The 14,006-nt window shown below is 41.5% G+C and overlaps 1 protein-coding gene across 17 annotated transcripts in view; it reads right to left on the bottom strand.

Annotated features, from left to right (window-relative positions):
* Positions 1–14,006, bottom strand: part of ERC1 (ELKS/RAB6-interacting/CAST family member 1) — a 518,217-nt gene that overhangs the window by 119,661 nt on the left and 384,550 nt on the right. For all 17 annotated transcript variants that reach the window (XM_008259816.4, XM_002712778.5, XM_002712779.5 and 14 more), the window contains one exon: positions 8,392–8,536. In XM_008259816.4, coding sequence (XP_008258038.1) covers positions 8,392–8,536 — 145 coding nt within the window. The remainder of the gene's footprint in view (positions 1–8,391; positions 8,537–14,006) is intronic.

Raw genomic sequence — 14,006 nt, 5'->3', positions numbered from 1 at the left:
CCCGGTTGGGGCGCCGGATTCTGTCCCGGTTGCCCCTCTTCCAGGCCAGCTCTCTGCTGTGGCCCGGGAGTGCAGTGGAGGATGGCCCAAGTGCTTGGGCCCTGCACCCCATGGGAGATCAGGATAAGTACCTGGCTCCTGCCATTGGATCAGCGCGGTGCGCCGGCTGCAGCATGCCAGCCGTGGCGGCCATTGGAGGGTGAACCAACGGCAAAAGGAAGACCTTTCTCTCTGTCTCTCTCTCTCACTATCCACTCTGCCTGTCAAAAAAAAAAAAAAATTAATTACTTGATTCCAGTATTCTTTTCATACTGTATCTATTGAAAACACCTGGGGCAAAATGGAGTACCCCCATCTATAAAGAACTTTAGGGATTGTGGGAATAAAGTGGTCTCATGAGGGTTAAACAAGTAAAATACGTAGAACCTACCAGGAAACTCAGAAAGTACATGAAAACCTTTGATTGCAGCATATGGGATTGCTCCCAAGACTAATCAGGGCCCCCTGTGTGCCCAGAAAGGACACTCCGCTTGGAACACTGAAATGGAAAACCAGAGACCAGGAGCAGACAACAGGCAACTGAGCAGTGGGCGAAGGGGGAGTCCTGGCATCGCCCTGCTGGAAATCAGCCAGCTTCCCCAGAGCACAGACACCTTTCTGTAATAAATCACCCAGTTTGCCCCACTATGCCAATCTTCTCAATAAGATTTTGGTTCTCTTTGAAGGTACAAGCCAGCTCATCTTCAAATGTCCCTAACAGGAAGAAGAAGGAGATGGTATCTTTCTTCATAGTTGAGAAAAATGAAGCATAAGCTTACAGAAACTCATCCAAGTTTTTTCTACACTGCATGTACGCACACATTATTTGATTCTTCAGGTCTACTCAGTCAGTGAACTATCCTTTTTATTTTGAAAGTCAGAGTGATAGATGAGAGGAAAAGAGGGAAGAAGGGAGGGAGGAGGAGAGAAACAGATCTTTCCCTCCCTGGCTTACTCCCTAGGTGGCTACCATGAACCCAGGAGCTTCATCAAGGTCTAACACACAGGTAGCAGCGGGTCAAGTACTTGGGCCATCCTCTGCTGCTTTTCCAGGCACATTAGCAAGGAGAGGGTTTGGAAGCACAGCAGTAGGGACTTGGACCAGTGCCAGTGTGGGATGCCAGCATTATAGGTGGCAACTTAACCTACTGCACCTCAACGCCAGCCCCAGCTGAGCTATCCTTAATCCATTTATAATTCTGCTGAGCACTCTGGGAGCTGACAATTTGTTTAGAAATGTGGAATTAAAATTAGTTTGGAGCTCTTATAAAGAGACAAATCACTGATAAATTTTCTTTGCTCAGCTCTCTTGTATGAGGGAAGGATAGTTTGTTAGGCTAGGTGACCTGAAACCTTTGTGTGACAAATACCTAGAAATAGTGTAAAAAGTTGTTGAACTTGCAATAAACAGAAGTCTTCGAGAGGCATGTTTGTTTTGCTTCAGTATTACTCTAGAGTGCAATTCCTGGTAGCACAGTGGAGTTCTAATTTTTGTTTTCTCCCAAAGCAACTCTTCCTCAAATGCAACTAAATCAACGCAATCTGTCCTAAAAAGTGGGTTGTCAACTACATAGTCTTTGAGAACAGCTCTGAATCTGTTGGACCTTTAAATGACTATGCTTGACAGGCTGCCAGGAAAACTGTAAGAGCTGCTTATTTCGTGTATATCACATACATAGGTGACGAAGACTTAGGGGTATCAGAGCTTATGCAGATGATCCTCTCAACCCCACAGAGAAGTCAAAGAGACTGGCCACACAGGCTTAGACTGTTCTAGATGATCTCTTCACTAACCCCAGGGATCGATCAGACCCTCCTCCGCATCACCTGCATCTGAAAAGCCTCCACAAACTGCAGTGGCCATGAGTCACAGGGAGGAAGCCTCTGGGAGGGAGACAAGCTGGTGCTTTCAGGAATGGCTTGCAGACAGCTCCGAGCAGGCCTAATGTGAAGCAATTCTGGGCGCTCATTCTAAGAACCGCAGCAGGGGTCAACGTGATAGGGTACTGCCCTCTTGGAAGTCTTGTGTAAAAAGGGCAGAATCATGTAGTTCACTATTCCTTTCTAAATTCAGGTTTGTGCTGCTTCTCTTAGTTACTTGAAGACAGGGACAAATCACATCACTTCTTTCTTGTTTTAGGTTCTTCATAGAAAGAGAGGGGAGGGGTTGAAGCATATATTCTTTCTTGTGTCTGAGGGGAACAAATACCATAAAATCACAAAGTAGCACTGTTTTTATCATTCTGATTCCAATGCAATCTTTGTAATTTCCAACTGTGGAATTTCCACATAAGATACAAGAGTTAAGAAGAGAATCACGGGGCCACGGGGCCACGGGGCCGGCGCCGTGGCTCACTTGGTTAATCCTCTGCCTGTGGCGCCAGCATCCCATATGGGCACCGGGTTCTAGTCCCGGTTGCCCCTCTTCCAGTTCAGCTCTCTGCTGTGGCCTGGGAGGGCAGTGGAGGATGGCCCAAGCACTTGGGCCCCTGCCTCCACATGGCTCCTGACTTCAGATCGATGTACCTCCAGCTATAGAGGCCATTTGGGGGGTGAACCAATGGAAGGAAGACCTTTTTCTCTGTCTCTCTCTCTCTCGTTGTCTAACTCTGTCAAATAAATAAATAATTAAAAAATTTAAAAAAAAAAAGAAGAGAATCACTTTTAATTCTGGTTCCACTAGAATTCCATTTAGTCCTCATAGAAATTTAGCCAAGAAATTTAACCTTTTTCAGATCTTGGGTATTTCACTTATATAATGAAGATAACACTATCCAGAGTAGTGAAGATCAGATGTGTGTATTAAGCACTGTATCCAGCATATTACAGTCAGTTAAAGAGTGATAGCCAATCTGCCATTATTCTATTTTTATAGAATTCCGAGAAGTTCTATCAGAGACATATAGAACAGGTATATAACGACTGGAAAACCACTGGGAGTGAGTGAGATAGAATGCATGCATGGGAGTTACCACTTTTCTAGTAATGAGAATTTCAGGCATTTGGCTATTTAAATGATGCTCTTCATTGATGATGATGTTAAGATTTAAGAATGATCTACTAGAACTTTTTTTTTCTTAAGATTTGTTTATTTATTTGAAAGAGTTACAGAGAGAAAGAGGGAAAGACGAAAGAGAAATCTTCTGTCCATGGTTCACTCCCTATATGGCCACAATGGCTGGAACTGGACCAGGCCAAAGCCAGGAGCCAGGAGTTTCTTCAGGTCTCTCATGTGGGTGCAGGAGTCCAAGCACTTGGGCCATCTTCCACTGCTTTCCCAGGTATGTTAGCAGGAAGCTAGCCTAGAAATGGAGCAGCAAGATTCCAAATGGCACCCATATGGAATGCCAGTGCCTACCCACTACACCACAACACTGGCCCCTATTAGAATTATTTTTAAAAATTCTAGGGTCCGGTGCCATGGCTCAGTAGGATAATTCTCCACCTGCGGCGCTGGCATCCCATATGGGCACCGGTTCTAGTCCTGGCTGCTTCTCTTCCAATCCAGCTCTCTGCTGTGGCCTGGGAAAGCAGAAGATGGCCCAAGTCCATGGGCCCCTGCATCTGTGTGGGAGACCAGGAAAAAGCACCTGGCTCCTGGCTTCAGATCAGCGCAGCTCTGGCTGTTGTGGCCATTTAGGGAGTGAACCAACAGAAGGAAGATTTTTCTCTCTGTCTTTCCCTCTGTTTGTAACTCTACCTCTCAAATAAATAAATAAATAAATATCTTTAAACAAATTCTGCATTATGGTCATTTTATTAAAAAGAAAAAGTGGAAGAAAAGAAGGATAAAAACCACCACTGTCTTTTTTCTTGACGGCTCTGAGAAATATGTTCTTGCTCACAGGAACATAACACTGTGTGCTAGCTGTGGAATTCTCAACACTGCAGTCACACTCTGCATTAAAGAAAGTAATTAGATATGACTTAGGAAGACAGCCAGAGCTACTGAAATGTACCTTTCCCTCAAAGTAACAGGTATCATCTATGGAATAGTTCTTACTGTGCAACAGGGGTCTTTGAAAAGGAAAGGGGATTTAAGGTTTGCTATTGTTTTTAATTTCATGCCACCAACCCTGTGAGGTAGGTGTGGGCAGCCACAGGCAGTCGCTCCCTTTGTTTACACTTAAACATATGGATGGAGACTTCCCGGCACAGCCAATTGGACTAAGGAGATTCCTGGAAGAGGCAGGAAGAACCTTATCTTACTGCTAAACCTCTCACAAGACATGATATAGACAATCAGTCACACCTGAAACCTGCATTTATCACCTAAGTGTTTTATTGTACCCTTGTAATCAATAATTAAGAACCTTATTGGGAACTCTTCGTAACCTTAAAAGCCTTTTTGATATGTAAATCTTTTGTGCTCTTTCTTGTAAACAACTGGTCTTGTTTAAATACTACTGGATTTGTTGAATAAACGAGCCTTGATCAGGACTCCTTGATCTTGGCTCCATTCTTTGCGTCCTTGTCCCTGCATTCCCACTCTCTGTTTCAGGAAACCCGGTTCTTTGTGCTGCAGGCCGGCACAGTAGATAACATTATCCTAATTTTATAGATGAGGAACATGAATCTCAAAGAAATAATCTAACAGTAAAAGGGGTAGCTAGAGCAACAACCTGACTTACACAGCTGCTCTCTACCAGGCTGTTAACAGGAAGACATTTACTTTCCATTAATACAGTATTTGGTACACAGTAGGTGCTCAATGGATCTGAAAAGCATATACTATTTGGATGCTCTGCTAAAGCTGCTAGCAGAAAAAGACGGTAAGGCAAGACAACCTTCTACAGATGGTTCTGCCAGACATTTAGAACAACTAATGTTTTAAGGAGAACAACTAATGTTTTAAGGAGTTTCTTTAAGACAAGTGCATGTTGAGCATCCCTAACCCAAAAATCTGAAACTTTTTTGAGAACTGACATGATGTCACAAATGGAAAATTCCACACATGTTTCATGTGACAGGTCACAACCAAAAAGTGGGCATACTAAACACAGTGTACAAAACTACTTTTAGCCTATGTATCTAAGATGTATATGACCTTAAAAAAATGGGGCGCGGGCCAGTGCTGTGGTTCAGCGGCTGCTTGCATTTCAGGCCTCTCACCTGCTCCACTTCCTATCCAGCTACTTCCTAATGTGCCTGGAAGATGGCCCAAGTACTTGGGTCCTTGCCACTCATGTGGGAGACCTGGATGGAGTTCCAGGCTCCTGGTTTTGGCTTGGTCTAATTTTGGCTGTTGTGCCCATTTGGGGAACGAATCAGTGAATGGTCTTTCTTCCTTTCTCTCCCTCTCTCTGTTGCTCTGCCTTTCAAATGAATAAAATTTTAAAAAAGGATGTATCATGAAACAAAGAAATTTTGTGTTTAGGCTTTATCACCACTCCCAAGATATCTCCTTTTTTATATGTAAATATTCCAAAATCTGAAACACTTCTGGTTCCAAGCAGTTTAGATAAGGGATACTCAGCCTGTACTATGTCTTTGTATCTCTCATGTCTAGAAAGTACTAGAACAAAGAATATATTATCAGATAGAAAATTTTAGCGCAGAGGATTACAAAATTATAGTTGCAACTGAGGTCACCTTTTATTCTTAAGCCTTTATTCTTACATTGTTAGAGTTGACATTTTAAAGCAGAAAAAAAAAGTTCTATGACATCTGTGTACAGAGTACACAGGGACAAAGGCTGACTTCATACCAACAGCAAATATAATATGGAGGCTGTAAAATTCTGGAGGTGAGGAGATGAAAATAATGCGGAGGAAAAAGGCCACCTTGTGACAGCAGCTGTGGCTAAAACAGCCTGTAACGATGCTTTCCAGGGTTCTGAGTTTGCATTAAGTCTAGCTGGGTGCCTGACAATCCCAACAGGGGCTTCTTCATGACTTAAAGTCTGAACATGCAGGTTGGCACCCGCTGCAGAACATCTGGAACTTGTTAGAAAACCTTCAGCTTTTCTTTTTTTCATCAGCCCTGGTCCCCTCCTCTGATGCAGCCTCTCCAAGTGCTGTTTTATCACCAATGAGTGAAGGAAACAAGCTACCAGGGGGAGGGTGTGTGTGTATGTGTTAGTGGGGACCACATTAGAGGGTGACCCCAGAATCTGTATATCCCTCATTGCTTCACTTCTTTCTGACACTAGGAATTGCATGTGAAGGCCAAGAGCCATCAGGCAGTGGCAACTCCATTTATTGGAAAGTCTGGTCAATGCTGACTGCTTCCCTGTTAGGAAATGGCTTTTAATATGAAGCACATCCCATCAATTCAAGGCTTTAAATTAAAACAGCACTGATGCCATACCCTCTTTCCAAAAGGCATTGTCCTTGTCCCAAAGTTAGTACACACACTTAGAGGGATTAAAAAACCAAATGTCTTTGCAAGACTCCTTCCTTCTTCCTTGCAGACCTAAGATACATTTGGAGAGGGCAGGAATGTGAAAGATCGCATGGAAGGGAGACAGGAAAAGACTGCAGGAAAGGCCTCCTGCGATCTATATTATATTTCTTTTTATATAGATCACATCACTACAGGATATTCAGGGCATATGGCTAGATATAAAGAACTGAGAATTCTTCTAGCTGCTCCTTTCTAACTTTATAAACTCACAGGTTAATTTCCTTAATTTTTACTTAATGAAAACATGAAACACAGAACTCTGGTCTGCTGGACATTGTATTCTATTTGGTGTCTTAGGGTGATCAAGAGCCCCTAAATTTCTCAAATCATATGCCTGTATGATCAGGCCTAATGACTTAAGAGAATGGATATAGCTAAAAACAAGCTCACAAACCAGTGAATTTTCTTCAACAATACCCCCTTACCTCATTAGCAGTTTTGCTAAGCCAAATTCCAGTTTTCAACTTCTGGGCAGATGTCTTTAATCAATAACCACATTCTCCCTATTGTATTTAACAAGCATTCAAATACTGGATGATGTTCTCTTCTTGCTAAAAATTATCTTAGGACATTAGAAAAGGTTTTCTTTGCTTGTAAATAAGCTATGGGTTACTTTTTGCTGGTCTTCTACGTATCTCATAAAAAAGGGGCATCTCTTAGTGTCTGCCCTGCAAAATCAGCCTTATAAATAAATAGAAAGTCTGGGGCCAGTGCTGTGGTGCAGTAGGTTAATCCTCTGCCTGTGGCGCTGGCATCCCATATGGGCACCGGTTCTAGTCCCAGCTGCTTCTCTTTAGATCTGGCTCTCTGCTGTGGCCTGGGAAAGCCCTGCTCCTGCGTGGAAGACTGGGAAGAAGCACCTGGCTCCTGGCTTCGGATCGGCGCAGCTCTAGCCGTTGCGGCCATTTGGGGAGTGAACCAATGGAAGAAAGACCTTTCTTTCTCTCTGTGCCTTTCACTGTCTGTAACTCTACCTCTCAAATAAATAAATAAAATCTTAAAAAAAATTTACAGAAAGTCTACTTTTAAACAGCTTTAAATTTAATCTACAAAAAAAAACTTTCTTGTGTAAATATTGATTCTTGCTAATTTGAACATTAAATTTGGTAAAAATACTATCAATCGATGACTAATTCCTCAAAATGGAAATTTCTTTGCTGAAAAGCTGCTTCCCAGTCTCATTACTGGAGGCAGAAGAGCAACTCTGGCAACCGAAATGCACAGGAAATGGGCCTCAGCACGAAGGATGACATCAGAGCGTGACTGCAGAGCACACGCACAGTATAGGAGTGGTCAGATGAAGAGTTCTGAAGTTAGACGGGCACTCAAATTTAAAAATTCAGCTTTCTCTATTTTCAAAAGGTAAGAATTTCTCATTTTGTGTTATGGTGGTAAAATACACATTACAGAAAATTCTACCACCTTAACCATTTTTAAGCATATTGTCCAACTAGGGATAGCTACACTGTTGTGCAACCATCATCAAAGGGGCAATTTTAACTTTGATTTTCACTAATGAAAGGACTCACATGAATTAAACATTAAATTTTGGTACAATTTAGGATGGAAAAGAAAAAGAATCTTGTTCTTACCTTTAGAGCTTATACAGCTTGCAATAAGTGGAAATCTTTTGATAAAAATTTACTTACTGCCTGTGTAACAGGAAACTGATGGGATATAAACATATTAGCCTTTTTTCATTTCACTGATTTGTACTAGTCATTGCACAAAGCTTAAAATATTCTCACAGAAGACTTGCAACAGCTTCTTAACCAGACCCCTTAGCAATATGCTGCGCTTTCTAGAAAGCCACCGATTTGCCAAGATAGAAGTCTCTATGTTGAGAATTAGTTAGACAGGATTAACAGATGCCTACTATGACACACTAGACTTACTGCACAGTCAGGCAGACAGGTGTGAGTCAGGCTGCCCCTGCACAAACAGTACCTGCTGTTTGAGCTGCTGCACCAGCCGATCCTTCTCCCGCTTTAGTGCAGCCACTTCCTCTTGCGTCTTTTTCTTAGAGGATGAAAGCTCTAAAAGAGCTATATTGGCATCTTTTTCACTAATGGCAGCCAGAAGAGCTTCTTGCCTGTAAAAGAAAATGTCCAGACTTTGATTTAGCCTTCATAACAATTCTTTGAAGGTACTATCGCTATTACTCCGATTTAAGGATGATGAAACTGAGGCTTAGAGAGCTTATATAGCTTGCCTGAGTTCAACATGGAAGCTCAATCAGGTTTGTCCTAACTCTAAATATCCTCAACATGTTGTTATATTGCTATCTCAATCAAAGGGTCCTACATTATGCTAAGTGAGAGGAGCCAGTGCAGAAGGACAAACACCCATGCTTTTATGTATATGAGGTATTTAAAGAGGTCAAACTCAGAATCAGAACAAAGCAAGGTTGCTGGAGGAGACATGGGAGCTGCTAACCAGCAGGCAGGAAGTGTCAGTTAAGCACGATGGGTATATCCTGGAGATCTGCTGTACAACGCCGTCCCCACAGGTACTACCACTGGGGAGTGCACTGAAAAATGTGTTAAAGGGTAGTTCTCATGTTAACTTACTGAAACAAAGTCTAAAAAATATATTGAACCTTCAAAAATTATATTGGTAACAACTTAGCTTTTCGGTTTACAGTTTTTATTTATTTATTTATTTATTTATTTATTTATTATTATTTTTTTTGACAGGCAGAGTGGACAGTGAGAGAGAGAGACAGAGAGAAAGGTCTTCCTTTGCCATTGGTTCACCCTCCAATGGCCGCCGCGGCCGGCGCACCACGCTGATCCGATGGCAGGAGCCAGGAGCCAGGTGCTTTTCCTGGTCTCCCATGGGGTGCAGGGCCCAAGCACCTGGGCCATCCTCCACTGCACTCCCTGGCCACAGCAGAGGGCTGGCCTGGAAGAGGGGCAACCGGGACAGAATCCGGCGCCCCAACCGGGACTAGAACCCGGTGTGCCGGCGCCGCAAGGCGGAGGATTAGCCTAGTGAGCCGCGGCGCCGGCTTCGGTTTACAGTTTTTAAAAAGAACTCCTAGATATAGTTGGAGTTAAACTTGAAAAAGCAATAAACAGCGATTTTTTAATAGAGAATAATCCTGTCACCTACACATTTTATCCATCCCTCCACTAAGTATTCTGTCATTTCCAGGCAAACTGAGGCATGAGCCACATTGAAACCATTTTCATGTACAGATGGGACTCACATAACATATTGTAAACCAAGGACACTGCATTTGGAAACAGCCTTCTGTTCTAAGCACTGATAATTCTTTTTATCTTACCCATGCAAGTAAGTTTGCAGTTGTTGGTAATAACCTGCGTATTTTGAAACAACAGTTTAAACTTTACAGATTTCTTGTGGTCTAGTTAACAACTTTGAGGTATTTCCTAGGGAGGCAGCCATACATTTATAAAATAATCAGAATGGAGCTGGCGAACAATTAGTTTCATAGTCCAAGTGCATTCCTCAGTAGCTCATCTTTTATGTAAGAAGACAGATTTGATTTACAGGGACTATATAAGTGACTTGAGCTTTTGACCTGAGGAAATGTTGAATTGGAGAAAGCACTGCCCAAGTTTAACCCTGCTTCTGTCTTTTGTTAAGATAATTGAGTTTCAACAGCTGTCATCTGGAAGAGTTTTAGTTTAGCCACAAACTGGAAACCTATCTTATCTTTTGAATATTCTGGATGGATAGCTGTACTGAACCCTGAACAAGCAGGACTAACAAATGGAGGGCGTAGATCAGTTTACAGCATGGACAAGAGGATTTGTTTTAACTAGTCTCTGCTGCTGCAAGAGGAGAGAAGCTTCTCATCAACCCCAGGATCACTTTTCACTGCCCCACACTAGGTAATTCTAAGAAATGGCAGATGGCTTACAGCATGAGGCTCCAGTCAACACCAAAGGGATAACAACAATCTAAATATACCCTCTGACCACTTGAAAAAAATATGTTAAGTGGTAAAATGAGCTTAAAGGTGAAGGAGTTCAAGATGGTCTAACTATGCACAGTTTCCTGTTGCTTGCTGTCATCTGTGCCCTTTTGGGAAGCTCAGAGTCTGACAAAGCTGCTTTCTTAAGGGTGCTGCATTTCTGTAGGCAAATGGCAAAAGATGAATGAAAGATAAATTACCCTATCGAAATTATATTGAGTCGTCAGTACCTTTGCTGACTGCAAAATACAAAGGTAATGGGATCTGAGTTTTATTCTGTGTTTAAGCTCAAAACATGAAATGGTAGAAATTATTCTGTGTGTTTCTGAAGGAACTTGAGTGAATTCCAAACTCTTTAATAAATGGTATGCTTGGTCAAGAAGTGGTACAGTTAATCTCTGGGGTAAAATGTCAAATTCCCAAACAGTAATATAATATAACAGGTGACAATTTAATTTCAAATTTCAAATTTTAAAGGATGTGGAGTCTAAGCCACTGGAATAATGTCTTTTTAATAAGATGTATGATTTGATGCATCTTTAATTTTTAGTGTAACTCAAATAGATTTTTTATTATGTCACTCACTGATGCTGCTTATATTTTTTGAGGAATGGAATATGTTATCAACTGCACAGAATTCCATGTTCTTTCCCATACCCATGGTTCTCACCCTCTAACAACTCCCTTGACAAAGGATCAGACCTTAGTCCTTTCCATCTGAAAGCACATTCTTGATTTTGATTTTTACATAAGTATTTGCCTACAAAATGTGCTTCATAGTCAAGAGAATAATATATTTTGATAATATACTACAGTTAATCATATGAATTCTGAGTAATATCTATCATTTATTAGTTTTTAGGTTTTTCTTTCATTTGAGAAAGGACAGAGATAGACAAGAATGTGGAGTCTATTAAATAAGAATAGTCGGGGCTGGTATTGTGGCATAGTGGGCAAAGCTGCCGCCTGCAATGCCAGCATCTCATATGGGAGCTAGTTCGAGTCCCGGCTGCTCCACTTCTGATCCAGTTCTCTGCTATGGCCTGGGAAGGCAGCGGAGGATGGCCCCAGTCCTTGGGCCCCTGTATCCACGTGGGAGACCCAGAAAAAGCTCCTGGCTCAGACTGACTCAGCTTCAGGCATTGTGGCCATTTGCAGAGTGAACCAGCAGATGGAAGACCTCTCTCACTGCCTTTCAAATAAATAAATCTTAAAAAAAAAAAAAGGAACAGTCATGACATTTTGGGAATAAGGAAAATTGCTGTTTCCCTAAAATATCTGATAAAAAAGATCATATGGTATACTTCAAATTTATGTGGTTAAATTTTACATAGTACACTTAAAAGCTGTGTTAAGAACAATCTGCTTTTCAGAGGGACTGGAATGCAAAGTGGAAAAAAAAAAGCAAATTGCAAAAAGATCTTATTTTAGTAGTCACCTATTCAATATAATTGCCTCTATGCAAAAAAGATACTTTCTGATAAGAGTAATACACATTCATTGAATAAACACTGAAAGACACTGAAAAATTATTTTAAAAACTATCAGAAACAATTCCTTTTTAATCAGTCAATGGCTTGAGATACAGAAGTCACCTATTCCGATACTGATATGGATATTTTCAAGAAACTGAACCTTAGTTGGAATTAACCACTGACTTTAAGAGCTTTACTAAAAGATAATCCACAGAAATGGGAGACTTGGCTAGTGTCACACATTCTGACTTTGTTTCCTATGAGCTCCTCGGGAGTAATACGAGCACATAAAATGTGAAAGGTAATAGATGTATGCCACAGTCCTGGGCAAAATAAGAACTTCAGTGCTGTTCCCGCCAAATTACTCTCCTTGTCCTGTTTGTGTCTTTTCCCCAGTCAAAGGGGAAAAAGGAAAATGTGGTCACAAAACCTTTCAAAGTGATTAGTAACCTCCTACTGCATGACTGACATACCATGTTAGGAGCATAATGAGCAGGCAGCAGCAGAAATCCAACTCTAAGTCATTCAAGTGGTCAATTCACTACTCCTGGTGCTTTAAACTACCAGACCAGTTGAACCTGCCCTTTGACCTGCAAATTCTAATAGAATCAAGATGTTTCTCAAAGTACTCTGCTTTGGCATCAGAGCTTCAGGAAACACAAAGCTCACCTCCCTGTCTCCTTACCCCTTCTGGGCAAACTCCAGAAACTGGAGGCAAATGGAGCTCAAAACATGTTTGATGATTTCTGAATCTTGAGACCAACACAGTAAATAAGAGATTATAATCAGTATTGGGATGATGATAGTTAACAACCTAAGAGCAAGTCTTAAATGTGCATGTGTGTGCTTAACAGAAAGGCAAGACAGAGAAACGACTATGAATGAAGGAATGTTATTAAGGTTTATTATTCTCTCTTCCTCCAGCTGCATATTTCAAATTGACTGTATAACTATGGTTCATAAATTCCATTATTCTGAAAAGAAGAGGAAAAAGGATGGAAACAAGAACAAAATCAGTAGCTTTGGCTATTTTACTGTCATGGCCAGGTAGGCACAATTTAATGCATTCTAATTCTAGGATAAATGTAAAATGCAGATTCTCTTAAGGATGGATTAAGTAATCTTTAAATCTCCTAACTTCTTTGTTATTTAAGCAATGGACCTCCCACAGTAAGTAGTGAACTGCTAGGCTATCTCTTCTACTCTTCTATCTCTATTGCTTCTCTGTTTACTGTTTTCTCCAGCTTCCCTTGCAAGAGGTTCCCAGAGTAAGGTGGATAGACTACCTCATCAAGCTCCTGCAAACTGTAGTCCCTGGGTAAGCCTCTGTCGGCAAATGTGACTCAAACATCTGATCGCTTAAACTTTCACTCCTGTACCTCTTATTGTGTCCTCTCAAGAATGCCTTTACTTAGATAACCAGAAATCTCTAATGTAAAATGTCAACACTAAATCAACTTTCCCTTCTCCTGTAACAAGTTTCCCTTTCAACAGTAATAGAGCCACCAAACTCCTGTGCCCACAGACTGAGAACATTTACATACTGTGATTTCTTTGTTTTCCATGGTCAATATTCCATTCTGCAGTCTCTTCCTTTCTAGTGGTTTTTAATGAACCTACTGCTCTGCGCCTGCACTGTGAACCTCAGTCACCACTGCCCGTTTATATTGGGCTTTATTATTCTTAAAGCCTCTTCTCTGACTTCCCCATCATTCTACACTGTTACATTTTTCCAAGGTCATTTTCAGGGGCCTTTTACCACATCAAATGCTTTGACCTAATAATCAGGATCATCTATAATTTTTTAGCTCATTTTTCCTGGTTGTCTTCTGAGGACCCTTTGTGTCATAGACTATCTGTTTATTTTCCTTAAGGCTTATGCGATACTCTCTGCCTGAAATGCCTGGTTTCTTATCTAATTACTGATTTTTGTCTTTTCACTTTTTGTTAGGCAGACACACTGGGCTGGGTGATGGGGGTAGGGGGGATGGGGAGCAGGTGGTGGGAAACAGGTAGATAGAGATCTTCCATCTGCTGATTCACTCCCCAAATGCCCACAATAGCCAGGCTGGACTAGGCTAAAGCTCGTAGCTGGGAGGCTGGGACCCAAATACTTGAGCCATCATATGCTGCCTCCAAGGGTA

This window comes from Oryctolagus cuniculus, chromosome 9 (assembly GCF_964237555.1).
Source record: "Oryctolagus cuniculus chromosome 9, mOryCun1.1, whole genome shotgun sequence".
Classification (NCBI taxonomy): Eukaryota; Metazoa; Chordata; class Mammalia; order Lagomorpha; family Leporidae; genus Oryctolagus; species Oryctolagus cuniculus.
Note: the sequence above shows the minus strand (reverse complement) of the source record. Positions and strands in the feature narration are given on the sequence as shown.